The 17,609-nt window shown below is 43.9% G+C and overlaps 1 protein-coding gene across 3 annotated transcripts in view; it reads left to right on the top strand.

The window, feature by feature from the left end:
• Positions 1–17,609, top strand: part of COG2 (component of oligomeric golgi complex 2) — a 329,606-nt gene that overhangs the window by 295,983 nt on the left and 16,014 nt on the right. For 2 of the 3 annotated variants that reach the window (XM_040429434.1, XM_040429436.1), the window contains 2 exons: positions 1,256–1,303; positions 1,975–2,152. In XM_040429434.1, coding sequence (XP_040285368.1) covers positions 1,256–1,303; positions 1,975–2,152 — 226 coding nt within the window. The remainder of the gene's footprint in view (positions 1–1,255; positions 1,304–1,974; positions 2,153–17,609) is intronic. The other variant, XM_040429435.1, reaches the window with a different exon arrangement.

Below are 17,609 nucleotides of genomic sequence, written 5' to 3'. Positions count from 1 at the left end.
TGAGTTTAAGGCGCAACATAAATGTATGTGATCACTGAATCGATACAGAAATTTTCTCACAGTCCAGGCAGGCTGAATGTGATCAATAGACCTCTCCTTGCTGCTGGCACCCCATCTTGCCACTCTTGCTGTCTGTCTGTCTACCTACCATGACGTTGTGTACGGCTGCTCCATGCCGTGGTCTGCATCATGCCACTAATGTCACTTGCTAACCATCACTTTCTGTGAGGCTGCGGTCTGCATCATGCCACTTGACAACCATCACATTCCCAGAAGTCCCTTTTTTTTTATTTATTTTTTAAATCTCATAAAACAATGTGTGTTTAAACATTATCTGCCCCCCCCCTCCCCGATGAGGGACAAGTTTTGGAAGCTTTGGAATATCAAAAAGCATGAGACATGCCGTTGGGGTGTCTTTATAAACTTGCTGTAACAGTAAAATTTGTGTTTACCCATAGCTTTGTATGTCAGTCCCATTCATTTACTGTTGCTGTCATTGCGTGCCAGAGCTGGAGGGAGGGGAAAAAATAATCATTTTTAGGAAAACCTCTCTTTTTTAGTTAAATTTTTTTTTTTTATAAGTCATAGGAGGCTAGAGGAGGTTTTATACCAGCTTTCAGGCCATTGGAGCAACTTCTATTTGGTCCGAATCGAACTTTTAAAAAATTTGGCCGACCAGACCTGAAACGAATCTTCACTGATTCGCTCATCTCAAATTCTGACTTATTTTCATCTACTGCAGCTATAGCAGGTGAGGAGTGGAGTGCAGTAATTTTGGGGTCTTTCCTGTATTAAGTTCTGTCCTAGGTGCTCAATACCGGAAAAGAACTGATCAGTTTTATCCTAATGCACCGGAGAGACGGATCCGGAATTTTAATGCATTTGTCATACAGATCAGCCGTCTGACAAATGCAATCAGTTTGCATATGTTTTGACGGATCCGGCGACGGAACTGCCTGTCGGAATCCTCTGCCGCAAGTGTGAAAGTACCCTGATTCAGGCCAAAAACAATGTGCTCCGTAGGAACACCCACAAAATAGCTGGATTTCGGAAATTGACTTGGCAGCCACAAAAAATATCTTTGGTATGTCACATTCTATTCTTAATTGTGTCTATCGGGGCCCATGTGTGTGCTGAAATGCTGCAAGATATTTGTTTCCTACCAGGGTGCCTATCAGGATTTCATGCTGCATATGATTCGGGCATCATGTAGTTCCTGACAGGTTCCTTTCAATGTTTTCTTTATTTTATCAAGGTTCTCTACTTTGACAACTGAGTTTTCTATACCTTTTGAGCATTGGATGTAAGTATATTTGACAATACTATTGATACTGGATTAGCCCTTTCACTGCCAAGGACATATGTAAAAAAAAATCTAAGGACTGACATGTTAACCCCTTGCCACTGCAACCAGATTTGGACCTTATGACCTGACAGTTTTCAGTTTTTTCATTCCCGAGAGCTATAACTTTTTTCATTGATGTTGCTAAACTTTTTTTTTTTTTTTTTGTGGGATAGTTGTATTTTTTTCTATGGCACCATTTTTTTGTGTTGGGGGGGGGGGGGGGGGGGGAGAGAATGTTGCATTGATAATTTTTCACCATTCACCTTGCAGCATAAATGTATGTCCATTTGAGGTAGTGCACCAATAAAATGGGTGTATAGTTGCGTCTAAATTCCACAAGAGATTAAAGGCCATCCAACAGCCAGAATATCCGTTTTTAAATTATAGGCTCAATATTCAAAATGCTATATTTTGGGCACAGAACTCATTTGAAGTCTGAGAGCATCATGGAAGGTTTTACATCTTGGTTCTTTGTGTAAGCGAATGGTGGGAGGGTGAAAGCTGCAAGTGGCACATTTGCAGTTCTGAATGTACAATAAAAAAAAAAAATTCACATATATTGGATTTTTATACAATCAGTACTTTGCCCTAATGGTGTTAACTGACAGAGGATCCCTTGTGCTTTACAGGTATTATGAGACTGTGTCTGATGTGCTCAGCTCTGTTAAGAGAATGGAAGAAAGTCTGAAAAGACTGAAACAAGCACGAAAAACTACAATGTCCAGTAATACTATCAATGGTGGAATAAGCGACGATAACAAAATTAGGCTCCAGTTAGCACTTGATGTGGAATATTTTGCAAATCAGGTAGGAAAATTGTTTCATTTTAGTATATCCAAAGAGATTTAGTAATTAAAGGGGTTATCCAATTTCTAAAACCTTCCTCCCAATATCTGGGCCCCTGACATAGATTATATTTACCCCGCTCCTGAACCCTCTCACGGCTGCCGCTGCATCTCCCCGTCGCATGGATCTAAACATCCGGTGACTGGGACGAGCAGCCAATAGCAGGCCACAATGGGGACAAGTCTTCCTAGTGTCACCCTGGTGGCCATGCAGGGATCAGGAGCAACGCGGGTGCCAGGGAGTTGGGTAAGTATAATCTGTATGAGACATTGGGGGGAATGTTTTAGACATTGGATAACTCCTTTAAACAAATAAAATCATTTTGGACACAAGTAACTAAATATGACTGTATTGTTTCTACATTTGTTTTTATTATTGCCATTAGTAAATGGCATGTTCACAGGCAAATTATTAAAGATGTCCAGACTTCAGCCTTAACTTACCTTTTATCAGCTAAAGAATTGTGTCCTCTCTGGCAGACTTGGCACGTGCATTATATGTTAACTTATTCATTTTAGTAGGTACCAGTGGTGTGCCTAAGGTGTTTGGCACCCAGGGCAGGTTCTTTGTCTGGCACCACCCATACTTTAAAACAGGCATCCTCAAACTGCGGCCCTCCAGCTCTTGCAAAACTACAACTCCCAGCATGCCCGAACAGCCTACAGGTATCAGCCTACAGCAGGGCATTGTGGGAGTTATAGTTTTACAACAGCTGGAGGGCCGCAGTTTGAGGATGCCTGCTTTAAAACATTGTGCCTCCTCACTGTGGTTTTGCCCCATTGTGCCCCCTTACAGTATTTATGCCCTTATTGTGCTCCCCTCACAGTAGTTATGCCCTCATTGTGCTCCCCTTACAGCCACGCCAATGACAGGTAATATGTGAGATAAACTTCTGCTGCAGAGATTGTATGGCCACATCCTTTTCTAATTATACCAGCTAATCACATGTGTTCAGATGCTGAATCTGTGAGGATGAGTAGACGCTAAAATGACAAAAAGGTACTTAAAATTTATTAACAAAATAATTCTTCTTTGTGTCAGTGCTGCTCCCTGTCACCATCTGCTTTCTTCTGAATTTGATTGTTTCTTGTGTGTACTGATAACATATCACCAGACTTTCACTGCATAACCTTAACCCCTAACGACCTGTGCCGTACATGTACGCCGCAACCAGACGTGACTTAACGCCAGCAAGGTCCGCAGGGCTCTGGGGAAGGATCGGGGGTGAATCGCAGCACCATGCCTGCTCTTACCGGCAGGCAGCCTTACCAAGTAAGGGCAGTATGGTACTGCACCGCCCCCTGGCAGCTCCAAGTGCTGCGATTGGCTGATCAATGAGACCGTCACATCGCAGCGAAGAAGCTGTAAGAAGAATCGGGTGGGGAGGAGGTCAGGGGGAGGTAGCAGGTGCTGAACTGGTCAGCATCTGTCACCTCCGAGGTGAAGCAGGGGACACTAGTGTTTTGGGTCCCCTTCCAGCGCTGCGATTGGCTGGAACAACGCTCCAGACAATGGCAGTGCTATTAGCTGCACAGGAAGAGGCAGAACTTCCCTGCATGCAGCCATTCTAGCTGGTGACTGCATGCAGAGAGGTTCTGTGCTGCTTGTGGCTTGCTGGGACTTTTTATATTTTTTTTTTACCATTTTCCAACTCTGCACCACCTTTTCTGCGTGCGAGCTGTGACCCCCAAGTGCTGTTTAGTGCGCACCTGCGGACTGTTCTTTGCGCTTTTTTTTTGTTTTTCACATCTGTGCTGATTTTAATTATTTTTTGCCAATTTTTCTATTTTTTGGGTTAAAAAAGAAGAAATTGTAGTTAGGGGTTTATATAAATGTATATTTATACACTGCTCAAAAAAATAAAGGGAACACAAAAATAACACATCCTAGATCTGAATTAATTTAATATTCTTCTGAAATACTTTGTTCTTTACATAGTTGAATGTGCTGACAACAAAATCACACACAAATAAAAAAATGGAAATCAAATTTTTCAACCCATGGAGGTCTGGATTTGGAGTCACCCTCAAAATTAAAGTGGAAAAACACACTACAGGCTGATCCAACTTTGATGTAATGTCCTTAAAACAAGTCAAAATGAGGCTCAGTAGTGTGTGTGGCATCCACGTGCCTGTATGACCTCCCTACAACGCCTGTGCATGCTCCTGATGAGGTGGCGGACGGTCTCCTGAGGGATCTCTTCCCAGACCTGGACTAAAGCATCTGCCAACTCCTGGACAGTCTGTGGTGCAACGTGACGTTGGTGGATAGAGCGAGACATGATGTCCCAGATGTGCTTAATTGGATTCAGGTCTGGGGAACGGACGGGCCAGTCCATAGCATCAATGCCTTCGTCTTGCAGGAACTGCTGACACACTCCAGCCACATGAGGTCTAGCATTGTCTTGCATTAGGAGGAACCCAGGGCCAACCGCACCAGCATATGGTCTCACAAGGGGTCTGAGGATCTCATCTCGGTACCTAATGGCAGTCAGGCTACCTCTGGCGAGCACATGAAGGGCTGTGCGGCCCTCCAAAGAAATGCCACCCCACACCATTACTGACCCAATGCCAAACCGGTCATGCTTGAGGATGTTGCAGGCAGCAGAACGTTCTCCACGGCGTCTCAAGACTCTGTCACGTCTGTCACATGTGCTCAGTGTGAACCTGCTTTCATCTGTGAAGAGCACAGGGCGCCAGTGGCGAATTTGCCAATCTTGGTGTTCTCTGGCAAATGCCAAACGTCCTGCACGGTGTTGGGCTGTAAGCACAACCCCCACCTGTGGACGTCAGGCCCTCATATCACCCTCATGGAGTCTGTTTCTGACCGTTTGAGCAGACACATGCACATTTGTGGCCTGCTGGAGGTCATTTTGCAGGGCTCTGGCAGTGTTCCTCCTGTTCCTCCTTGCACAAAGGCGGATGTAGCGGTCCTGCTGCTGGGTTGTTGCCCTCCTACGGCCTCCTCCACGTCTCCTGATGTACTGGCCTGTCTCCTGGTAGCGCCTCCATGCTCTGGACACTACACTGACAGACACAGCAAACCTTCTTGCCACAGCTCGCATTGATGTGCCATCCTGGATAATCTGCACTACCTGAGCCACTTGTGTGGGTTGTAGACTCCGTCTCATGCTACCACTATAGTGAAAGCACTGCCAGCATTCAAAAGTGACCAAAACATCAGCCAGGAAGCATAGGAACTGAGAAGTGATCTGTGGTCACCACCTGCAGAATCACTCCTTTATTGAGGGTGTCTTGCTAATTGCCTATAATTTCCACCTGTTGTCTATCCCATTTGCACAACAGCATGTGAAATTGATTGTCACTCAGTGTTGCTTCCTAAGTGGACAGTTTGATTTCACAGAAGTGTGATTGACTTGGAGTTACATTGTGTTGTTTAAGTGTTCCCTTTATTTTTTTGAGCAGTGTATATATTTCTATAAATTTTTAGACCGTGTTCACTGTAGTGAATTTTTATACTCCAGTTTTTGCACGCACGCACGATCTGTGTGCATGCGTGCTGCAGAGCACCGATCAATAGTGTGCTCATTAGCATCTGCACATTTTATTTTATTTTTTAAGAAATGCAGTTAGTGATAGAGAGAGATATTATATATATATATATATATATATATATATATATATACACTCACCTAAAGAATTATTAGGAACACCATACTAATACGGTGTTGGACCCCCTTTTGCCTTCAGAACTGCCTTAATTCTACGTGGCATTGATTGAACAAGGTGCTGATAGCATTCTTTAGAAATGTTGGCCCATATTGATAGGATAGCATCTTGCAGTTGATGGAGATTTGAGGGATGCACATCCAGGGCACGAAGCTCCCGTTCCACCACATCCCAAAGATGCTCTATCGGGTTGAGATCTGGTGACTGTGGGGGACATTTTAGTACAGTGAACTCATTGTCGTGTTCAAGAAACCAATTTGAAATGATTCGAGCTTTGTGACATGGTGCATTATCCTGCTGGAAGTAGCCATCAGAGGATGGATACATGTTCTCATTCTGTTTACGCCAAATTCAGACTCTACCATTTGAATGTCTCAACAGAAATCGAGACTCATCAGACCAGGCAACATTTTTCCAGTCTTCAACAGTCCAATTTTGTTGAGCTCGTGCAAATTGTAGCCTCTTTTTCCTATTTGTAGTGGAGATGAGTGGTACCCGGTGGGGTCTTCTGCTGTTGTAGCCCATCCGCCTCAAGGTTGTGCGTGTTGTGGCTTCACAAATGCTTTGCTGCATACCTCGGTTGTAACTAGTGATTATTTCAGTCAACGTTGCTCTTCTATCAGCTTGAATCAGTCGGCCCATTCTCCTCTGACCTCTAGCATCCACAAGGCATTTTTGCCCACAGGACTGCCGCATACTGGATGTTTTTCCCTTTTCACACCATTCTTTGTAAACCCTAGAAATGGTTGTGCGTGAAAATCCCAGTAACTGAGCAGATTGTGAAATACTCAGACCGGCCCGTCCGGCAGCAACAACCATGCCACTCTCAAAATTGCTTAAATCACCTTCCTTTCCCATTCTGACATTCAGTTTGGAGTTCAGGAGATTGTCTTGACAAGGACCACACCCCTAAATGCATTGAAGCAACTGCCATGTGATTGGTTGACTAGATAATTGCATTAATAAAAAATAGAACAGGTGTTCCTAATAATTCTTTAGGTGAGTGTGTGTGTGTATATATAGTACAGACCAAAAGTTTGGACACACCTTCTCATTCAAAGAGTTTTCTTTATTTTCATGACTAAGAAAATTGTAGATTCACACTGAAGGCATCAAAACTATGAATTAACACATGTGGAATTATATACATAACAAACAAGTGTGAAACAACTGAAAATATGTCATATTCTAGGTTCTTCAAAGTAGCCACCTTTTGCTTTGATTACTGCTTTGCACACTCTTGGCATTCTCTTGATGAGCTTCAAGAGGTAGTCCCCTGAAATGGTTTTCACTTCACAGGTGTGCCCTGTCAGGTTTAATAAGTGCGATTTCTTGCCTTATAAATGGGGTTGGGACCATCAGTGGCGTTGAGGAGAAGTCAGGTGGATACACAGCTGATAGTCCTACTGAATAGACTGTTAGCTGCTTTTTTCTTGCCATAATACAAATTCTAAGTAAAGAAAAATGAGTGGCCATCATTACTTTAAGAAATGAAGGTCAGTCAGTCAGCCGAAAAATTGGGAAAACTTTGAAAGTAAGGGCTATTTGACCATGAAGGAGAGTGATGGGGTGCTGCGCCAGATGACCTGGCCTCCACAGTCACCGGACCTGAACCCAATCGAGATGGTTTGGGGTGAGCTGGACCGCAGAGTGAAGGCAAAAGGGCCAACAAGTGCTAGGCATCTCTGGGAACTTCTTCAAGACTGTTGGAAGACCATTTCAGGGGACTACCTTTTGAAGCTCATCAAGAGTGTGCAAAGCAGTAATCAAAGCAAAAGGTGGCTACTTTGAAGAACCTAGAATATGACATTTTTTCAGTTGTTTCACACTTGTTTGTTATGTATATAATTCCACATGTGTTAATTCATAGTTTTGATGCCTTCATAGTCATGAAAATAAAGAAAACTCTTTGAATGAGAAGGTGTGTCCAAACTTTTGGTCTGTACTGTGTATATATATATATATATATATATATATATATATACTGCTCAAAAAAATAAAGGGAACACTAAAATAACACAATGTAACTCCAAGTCAATCACACTTCTGTGAAATCAAACTGTCAACTTAAGAAGCAACACTGAGTGACAATCAATTTCACATGCTGTTGTGCAAATGGGATAGACAACAGGTGGAAATTATAGGCAATTAGCAAGACACCCCCAGTAAAAGAATGGTTCTGCAGGTGGTGAGCACAGACCACTTCTCAGTTCCTATGCTTCCTGGCTGATGTTTTGGTCACTTTTGAATGCTGGCGGTGCTTTCACTCTAGTGGTAGCATGAGACGGAGTCTACAACCCACACAAGTGGCTCAGGTAGTGCAGCTTATCCAGGATGGCACATCAATGCGAGCTGTGGCAAGAAGGTTTGCTGTGTCTGTCAGCGTAGTGTCCAGAGCATGGAGGCGCTACCAGGAGACAGGCCAGTACATCAGGAGACGTGGAGGAGGCCGTAGGAGGGCAACAACCCAGCAGCAGGACCGCTACCTCCGCCTTTGTGCAAGGAGGAACAGGAGGAGCACTGCCAAAGCCCTGCAAAATGACCTCCAGCAGGCCACAAATGTGCATGTGTCTGCTCAAACGGTCAGAAACCGACTCCATGAGGGTGATATGAGGGCCCAACATCCACAGGTGGGGGTTGTGCTTACAGCCCAACACCGTGCAGGACGTTTGGCATTTGCCAGAGAACACCAAGATTGGCAAATTCGCCACTGGCGCCCTGTGCTCTTCACAGATGAAAGCAGGTTCACACTGAGCACATGTGACAGACGTGACAGAGTCTGGAGACGCCGTGGAGAACGTTCTGCTGCCTGCAACTTCCTCCAGCATGACCGGTTTGGCATTGGGTCAGTAATGGTGTGGGGTGGCATTTCTTTGGAGGGCCGCACAGCCCTCCATGTGCTCGCCAGAGGTAGCCTGACTGCCATTATGTACCGAGATGAGATCCTCAGACCCCTTGTGAGACCATATGCTGGTGCGGTTGGCCCTGGGTTCCTCCTAATGCAAGACAATGCTAGACCTCATGTGGCTGGAGTGTGTCACCAGTTCCTGCAAGACGAAGGCATTGATGCTATGGACTGGCCCGCCCGTTCCCTAGACCTGAATCCAATTGAGCACATCTGGGACATCATGTCTCGCTCTATCCACCAATGTCACGTTGCACCACAGACTGTCCAGGAGCCGACAGATACTTTAGTCCAGGTCTGGGAGGAGATCCCTCAGGAGACTGTCCGCCACCTCATCAGGAGCATGCACAGGCGTTGTAGGGAATTCATACAGGCACGTGGAGGCCACACACACTGCTGAGCCTCATTTTGACTTGTTTTAAGGACATTACATCAAAGTTGGATCAGCCTGTAGTGTGTTTTTCCACTTTAATTTTGAGTGTGACTCCAAATCCAGACCTCCATGGGTTGAAAAATTTGATTTCCATTTTTTAATTTTTGTGTGATTTTGTTGTCAGCACATTCAACTATGTGAAGAACAAAGTATTTCAGAAGAATATTTAATTAACTCAGATCTAGGATGTGTTATTTTTGTGTTCCCTTTATTTTTTTGAGCAGTGTATGTGTATGTATATATATATATATATATATATATATATATATATATATATATATATACACTGCTCAAAAAAATAAAGGGAACACAAAAATAACACATCCTAGATCTGAATTAATTAAATATTCTTCTGAAATACTTTGTACTTTACATAGTTGAATGTGCTGACAACAAAATCACACAAAAAAAAATATATGGAAATCAAATTTTTTAACCCATGGAGGTCTGGATTTGGAGTCACCCTCAAAATTTAAGTGGAAAAACACACTATAGGCTGATCCAACTTTGATGTAATGTCCTTAAAACAAGTCAAAATGAGGCTCAGTAGTGTGTATGACCTCCCTACAACGCCTGTGCATGCTCCTGATGAGGTGGCAGACGGTCTCCTGAGGGATCTCCCCCCAGACCTGGACTAAAGCATCTGCCAACTCCTGGACAGTCTGTGGTGCAACGTGACGTTGGTGGATAGAGCGAGACGTGATGTCCCAGATGTGCTCAATTGGATTCAGGTCTGGGGAACGGGCGGGCCAGTCCATAGCATCAATGCCTTCGTCTTGCAGGAACTGCTGACACACTCCAGCCACATGAGGTCTAGCATTGTCTTGCATTAGGAGGAACCCAGGGCCAACCGCACCAGCATATGGTCTCACAAGGGGTCTGAGGATCTCATCTCGGTACCTAATGGCAGTCAGGCTACCTCTGGCGAGCACATGGAGGGCTGTGCAGCCCTCCAAAGAAATGCCACCCCACACCATTACTGACCCAATGCCAAACCGGTCATGCTGGAGGATGTTGCAGGCAGCAGAACGTTCTCCACGGCGTCTCCAGACTCTGTCACGTCTGTCACATGTGCTCAGTGTGAACCTGCTTTCATCTGTGAAGAGCACAGGGCGCCAGTGGCGAATTTGCCAATCTTGGTGTTTTCTGGCAAATGCCAAAGGTCCTGCACGGTGTTGGGCTGTAAGCACAACCCCCACCTGTGGATGTTGGGCCCTCATATCACCCTCATGGAGTCTGTTTCTGACCGTTTGAGCAGACACATGCACATTTGTAGCCTGCTGGAGGTCATTTTGCAGGGCTCTGGCAGTGCTCCTCCTGTTCCTCCTTGCACAAAGGCGGAGGTAGCGGTCCTGCTGCTGGGTTGTTGCCCTCCTACGGCCTCCTCCACGTCTCCTGATGTACTGGCCTGTCTCCTGGTAGCGCCTCCATGCTCTGGACACTACGCTGACAGACACAGCAAGCCTTCTTGCCACAGCTCGCATTTATGTGCCATCCTGGATAAGCTGCACTACCTGAGCCACTTGTGTGGGTTGTAGACTTCGTCTCATGCTACCATTAGAGTGAAAGCACCGGCAGCATTCAAAAGTGACCAAAACATCAGCCAGGAAGCATAGGAACTGAGAAGTGGTCAGGTCACCACCTGCAGAACCACTCCTTTATTGGGGGTGTCTTGCTAATTGCCTATAATTTCCACCTGTTGTCTATCCCATTTGCACAACAGCATGTGAAATTGATTGTCACTCGGTGTTGCTTCCTAAGTGCACAGTTTGATTTCACAGAAGTGTGATTGACTTGGAGTTACATTGTGTTGTTTAAGTGTTCCCTTTATTTTTTTGAGCAGTGTATATATATATTTTTTTTTTTTCCATTTCGTCCACCATGCCACAATGAGAGATGACCCTTGACCTCTGTCGGGGCAGGAATACACAGAGTTTAAATTGCGTCCCCACCGCTCCTCCCCCTCAGTGTTTTAACTGCCCCTATGGGGTTAGCATGCAGGGAGAGTCCTCCCGTTGGGGAGGTGAAGATTAGCAAAGAAGTTACCTTCATCCCCTGCTGAAGATGTATCACAACTTAGCGATCCAATGGAGCGCAAAGCAGATTCTTTATTAAGGAAGGCTTGGGAGGCATCTATGTTTGGTGTAAAAACTAACATTGCAGCTACATCCGTGGCAAGGGCCATGTACTTCTGGTTGTCAGAGCTGAAGGATCACCTAAAGAACAAAACTCCCAGAGAAGATATCTTAAATTCCTTACCATTGTTAAAATCAGCAACAGCCTTTTTGTCAGATGCCTCGGCAGAATTGGTATCTTTTGCCGCGAGAGATGCAGCCCTTTCCAATTCAGCTAGAAGAGCTTTATGGATGAAGGCATGGTCAGGGGATAAAACCTCCAAGTCTGAACTATGCTCTATCGCCTTCTCAGGGGAGTTTGTTTTTGGCCCAGTGTTATATAAAATACTGGAGAAAGCGGCTAATAAAAAGAAAGTTTCTGTACGGAAAAAGAAACAAAGAAAAGGCCCTTTCGTCAATTCCCTTTACAATCTAGGCCCTACAGAGGTAAGGGTTAAACGGGTCGCAAGAGCTAACCAAAAGGTGGAAGGGGTAGGGGATTCATTCTTAATCCCCAAAATAAACAGAACAATAGACAATGATGCCAAAGTGGGAGGTAGATTGAAGTGTTTTCTAAACCAGTGGATTCGGGTTACATCAAATCCGTGGGCATTAAACATTATAACCCAGGGATACAGAATAGAATTCTCCAACACCTCCAGAAAATTTTTCCGTTACCACCCAAAACAGAATTATAAGGGAAAAAATTTGGCAGGGTACTCCGGACTTACTCAGATCAGGAGTAGTCATAGAGGTGCCAGACTCCATAAATGGGAAGGGGTTCTACTCAGGCCTCTTTCTAGTCAAAAAACCCGACAACACATTCCGCACAATAATAAATCTAAAGCTTTTAAACAGATCTATAGTATACAGAAGATTCAAGATGGAGTCAATCGCATCTACGAATCCGCTGATTCCAAAGGGTACCTTTATTACGTCAGTGGATCTAAAGGACGCCTACTGTCACATACCGATTTATCAGGCCTCCAAGAGATATCTAAGGTTTGCAATAAGAGATCCCGGGGGACTCCTCGATCACTTCCAGTAGCCCTCCCTTTTTGTATCTCATCGGCTCCTAGAACATTTACCAAGCTAGTGGTGGAAATGATCGCCTTTCTGCGCAGGAAGGGAACCAATATCATCCCTTACCTAGACGATTTCCTAATAATTGGCAATTCAAAAGAAGAAATCTCCAGGACTAAAGAAGAAGTTATAAGTACCCTTTCAGGTTTAGGATGGGTGATAAATCAGAAAAAATCAATACTCACTCCATCTACAAAAATAAGGTTCCTGGGCGTACAGTTAGATTCTGTATCCCAAACAACTTATCTACCCCAGGACAAAGCAAGAACTGTCAGAAACCAAATAAGTTGCTTTAAAAAAATCTCACAGGTGTTCCATTAGGGGGCACTGAGCCTGTTAGGGAACTTAACCGCATGCATAAATTCGGTTCCATGGATTCAGGCCCATACAAGAATCATGCAGTCATGGATCTTGAAAAAATGGGACAGGAAGCAGACGTCCCTAGACAGGATGATACAGGTACCGTCAACTGTCAAAATAGATCTAGACTGGTGGAAGGAAGAAGAAAATCTGCTCCAGGGTATAGAATGGCTCAGAATCCCAGAAGCTCAGGTCATAACAGATGCCAGCACTTCAGGCTGGGGTGCAAAGGTAGGCAGTCAGTTTTTCCAGGGAGACTGGCCAAACAGCATAAAAGAAAGATCCTCAAATTTCAGAGAACTGAATGCAGTCCTTATGACACTCACAGAAGCAGTAGACCTATTAAAAAACAGGCATCTGAAGGTCCTCTCGGACAATATCACTACAGTGGTGTACCTGAAACACCAAGGGGGCACGAGGTCCGATTCGCTGAGGGAAGTAGCCAAAAGAATATTTTCCTGGTTGGAAACAAACATTCTCTCCTTAACAGCAGTCCATCTAAAAGGGTCAGAGAACCTAGAGAGGTGGACTTCCTAAGCCGAAGGGAAATAAATCCAGGAGAATTAACATTAAACCGCGACATATTTCACGAGATTACTGCCAGGTGGGGACTACCAGAGATAGACCTGTTTGCCTCCAGGGAAAATGCCCAGGTCCGACGCTTCTGTTCAATAAATCCAAGAGACAGACCATGGGCAATAGATGCTTTATCAATAAGATGGGAGTGGGACCTAGTTTATGCATTTGCACCCTTTCCGCTGATTCCTCGCTTACTGCAGAAATTACAGAAAGAAACAATAACGATAATCTTAGTAGCTCCCCACTGGCCAAAGAGAAGCTGGTTCTTAATCCTGAGACAGTGGGTATTAGAGGAACCTTGGAAAATACCCTACAGGGAAAACATGCTCTATCAGGGCCCAATAAACCACCCAAACGCCCAGATCTACAATTTGGCAGTCTGGATCCTGAGAGTGAATCACTAAGAAGACAAGGCCTTTCAGACAGAGTAATCCTTATCCTTAAGGCTAGTAGGAAGAGAATTACATCAGCTATTTATCTAAGTCTGAAAAAGATTTTGCAGTTGGCTAGGGGAGGAGCATCCGAACACTTCTCCGCCGATAAATAAAATACTAGACTTTCTGCAAAATGGGCTAGAATTGGGCCTGAGGCAGAGTACCCTTAACCTCTTCAGGACACAGGGCGTACCGGTACGCCCTGATGTCCTGGTACTTAAGGACACAGGGCGTACGGGTATCATCATTGAGCAGACACCTTGGCTACATGCGCGGGCGGGTCCCGTGAAAACCCCCCCGTGTCAGCGATCGCCGCAAACCGCAGGTCAATTCAGACCTGCAGTTTTTGGCTGCTGGCGGTGGTGCCATCAGGTCCCCATGCGGCATCGCGCTGCCTTCCGGTGACAAGCCTGTAAGATCTAGCCCCCTGGATCTCACAGGCCGGAAGCTGTATGAGTAATACATACAGTATTACTCATATAGCCAATGCATTCCAATACAGAAGTATTGGAATGCATTGTAAAGGATTAGACCCCCAAAAGTTCAAGTTCCTAAGTGGGACAAAAAATAAAGTGAAAAAAAAAGTTGGAAAAATAAAGTTTTCCCCCCAAAAATTTTAAATTTCAAGTAAAAATAAACAAAAATGTAATTTTCCCCAAATAAAGTAAAAAAAATTGGTAAAAAATAAGGGGGGGGGGGGGGGGGAAAACATATTAGGTATCGCCGCGTCCGTATCGACCAGCTCTATAAACATATCGCATGACCTAACCCCTGAGATGAACATCATAAAAAATAAAAACTGTGCTAAATAAAAAAAAATTGTCACCTTACATCACAAAAAGTGTAATAGCAAGCGATCAAAAAGTCACACGCACCCCAAAATAGTGCCAATAAAACAGTCATCTCATCCCGCAAAATTCATACCCTACCCAAGGTAATCACTGAAAAAATGATGGCTCTCAGACTATGGAAATACTAAAACATGATTTTTTTTTTTGCTTTAAAAATGAAATCATTGTGTAAAACTTACATAAATAAAAAAAAAAGTATACATATTAGGTATCGCCGCATCCGTGACAACCTGGTCTATAAAAATATCACATGCTCTAACCTGTCAGATGAATGTTGTAAATAACAACATTGCCTCACAAAAAGTGTAATATAGCGCAACCAAAAATCATATGTACCCTAAACTAGTACCAACAATACTGCCACCCTATCCCGTAGTTTCTACAGGGAGTGCAGAATTATTAGGCAAATTGTATTTTTGAGGATTAATTGTATTATTGAACAACAACCATGTTCTCAATGAACCCAAAAAACTCATTAATATCAAAGCTGAATATTTTTGGAAGTAGTTTTTAGTTTGTTTTTAGTTTTAGCTATTTTAGGGGGATATCTGTGTGTGCAGGTGACTATTACTGTGCATAATTATTAGGCAACTTAACAAAAAACAAAAAATATACCCATTTCAATTATTTATTTTTACCAGTGAAACCAATATAACATCTCAACATTCACAAATATACATTTCTGACATTCAAAAACAAAACAAAAACAAATCAGTGACCAATATAACCACCTTCTTTGCAAGGACACTCAAAAGCCTGCCATCCATGGATTCTGTCAGTGTTTTGATCTGTTCACCATCAACATTGCGTGCAGCAGCAACCACAGCCTCCCAGACACTGTTCAGAGAGGTGTACTGTTTTCCCTCCTTGTAAATCTCACATTTGATGATGGACCACAGGTTCTCAATGGGGTTCAGATCAGGTGAACAAGGAGGCCATGTCATTAGATTTTCTTCTTTTATACCCTTTCTTGCCAGCCACGCTGTGGAGTACTTGGACGCGTGTGATGGAGCATTGTCCTGCATGAAAATCATGTTTTTCTTGAAGGATGCAGACTTCTTCCTGTACCACTGCTTGAAGAAGGTGTCTTCCAGAAACTGGCAGTAGGACTGGGAGTTGAGCTTCACTCCATCCTCAACCCGAAAAGGCCCCACAAGCTCAACTTTGATGATACCAGCCCAAACCAGTACTCCACCTCCACCTTGCTGGCGTCTGAGTCGGACTGGAGCTCTCTGCCCTTTACCAATCCAGCCACGGGCCCATCCATCTGGCCCATCAAGACTCACTCTCATTTCATCAGTCCATAAATCCTTAGAAACATCAGTCTTGAGATATTTCTTGGCCCAGTCTTGACGTTTCAGCTTGTGTGTCTTGTTCAGTGGTGGTCGTCTTTCAGCCTTTCTTACCTTGGCCATGTCTCTGAGTATTGCACAACTTGTGCTTTTGGGCACTCCAGTGATGTTGCATCTCTGAAATATGGCCAAACTGGTGGCAAGTGGCATCTTGGCAGCTGCACGCTTGACTTTTCTCAGTTCATGGGCAGTTATTTTGCGCCTTTTGTTTTTCCACACGCTTCTTGCGACCCTGTTGACTATTTTGAATGAAACGCTTGATTGTTCGATGATCACGCTTCAGAAGCTTTGCAATTTTAAGAGTGCTGCATCCCTCTGCAAGATATCTCACTATTTTTGACTTTTCTGAGCCTGTCAAGTCCTTCTTTTGACCCATTTTGCCAAAGGAAAGGTGCCTAATAATTATGCACACCTGATATAGGGTGTTGATGTCATTAGACCACACCCCTTCTCATTACAGAGATGCACATCACCTAATATGCTTAATTGGTAGTAGGCTTTCGAGCCTATACAGCTTGGAGTAAGACAACATGCATAAAGAGGATGATGTGGTCAAAATACTCATTTGCCTAATAATTCTGCACTCCCTGTAAAATGGGGTCACTTTTTTGGAGTTTCTACTCTAGGGGTGCATCAGGGGGGCTTCAAATGGGACATGGTGTCCACCTTTAATGTGACCTATAAACTGTACCACTCAGTTGAAAAACAAACTGAAATCTTTTAGGTGGAGGGAAGAAAACAATGTTTGTGGTTACATGAGTGTGCACACCCTCCTTATAACTGGGGATGTAGCTGTGTTCAGAATTAAGCAATCACATTCAAAATCATGTGAAATAGGAGTCAGCATACACCTTGCATCATTTAAAGTGCCTCTGATTAACCCCAAATAAAGTTCAGCTGCTCTATTTGGTCTTTCCTGAAATTTTCTTAGTTGCATCCCACAGAAAAAGCCATGGTCCACAGAGAGCTTCCAAAACATAAGGATCTCATTGTTAAAAGGTATCAGTCAGGAGAAGGGTACAAAAGAATTTCCAAGGCATTTCATATACCATGGAACACAGTGAAGACAGTCATCATCAAGTGGAGAAAATATGGCACAACAGTTACATTACCAAGAACTGGACGTCCCTCCAAAATTGATGAAAAGACGAGAAGAAAACTGGTCTGGGAGGCTACTAAGAAGCCTACAGCAACATTAAAGGAGCTGCAGGAATATCTGGCATGTACTGGCTGTGTGGTACATGTGACAACAATCTCCAGTATTCTTCATATGTCTGGACTATGGGGTAGAGTGGCAAGATGAAAGCCTTTTCTTACGAAGAAAAACATCCAAGCCATTTTGCAAAAATACATCTGAAGTCTCCCAAAAGCATGTGGGAAAAGGTGTTATGGTCCGATGAAACCAAGGTTGAACTTTTTGGCCATAATTCCAAAAGATATGTTTGGCACAAAAACAACACTGCACATCTCCAAAAGAACACCATACCCACAGTGAAGCATGGTGGTGGCAGCATCATGCTTTGGGGCTGTTTTTCTTCAGCTGGAACTGGAGCCTTAGTTAAGCTAGAGGGAATTATGAACAGTTCCAAATACCAGTCAATATTGGCACAAAACCTTC

This window comes from Bufo bufo, chromosome 4, assembly GCF_905171765.1.
Source record: "Bufo bufo chromosome 4, aBufBuf1.1, whole genome shotgun sequence".
Taxonomy (NCBI): domain Eukaryota; kingdom Metazoa; phylum Chordata; class Amphibia; order Anura; family Bufonidae; genus Bufo; species Bufo bufo.
This window is presented reverse-complemented; position numbering and strand designations above follow the sequence as displayed.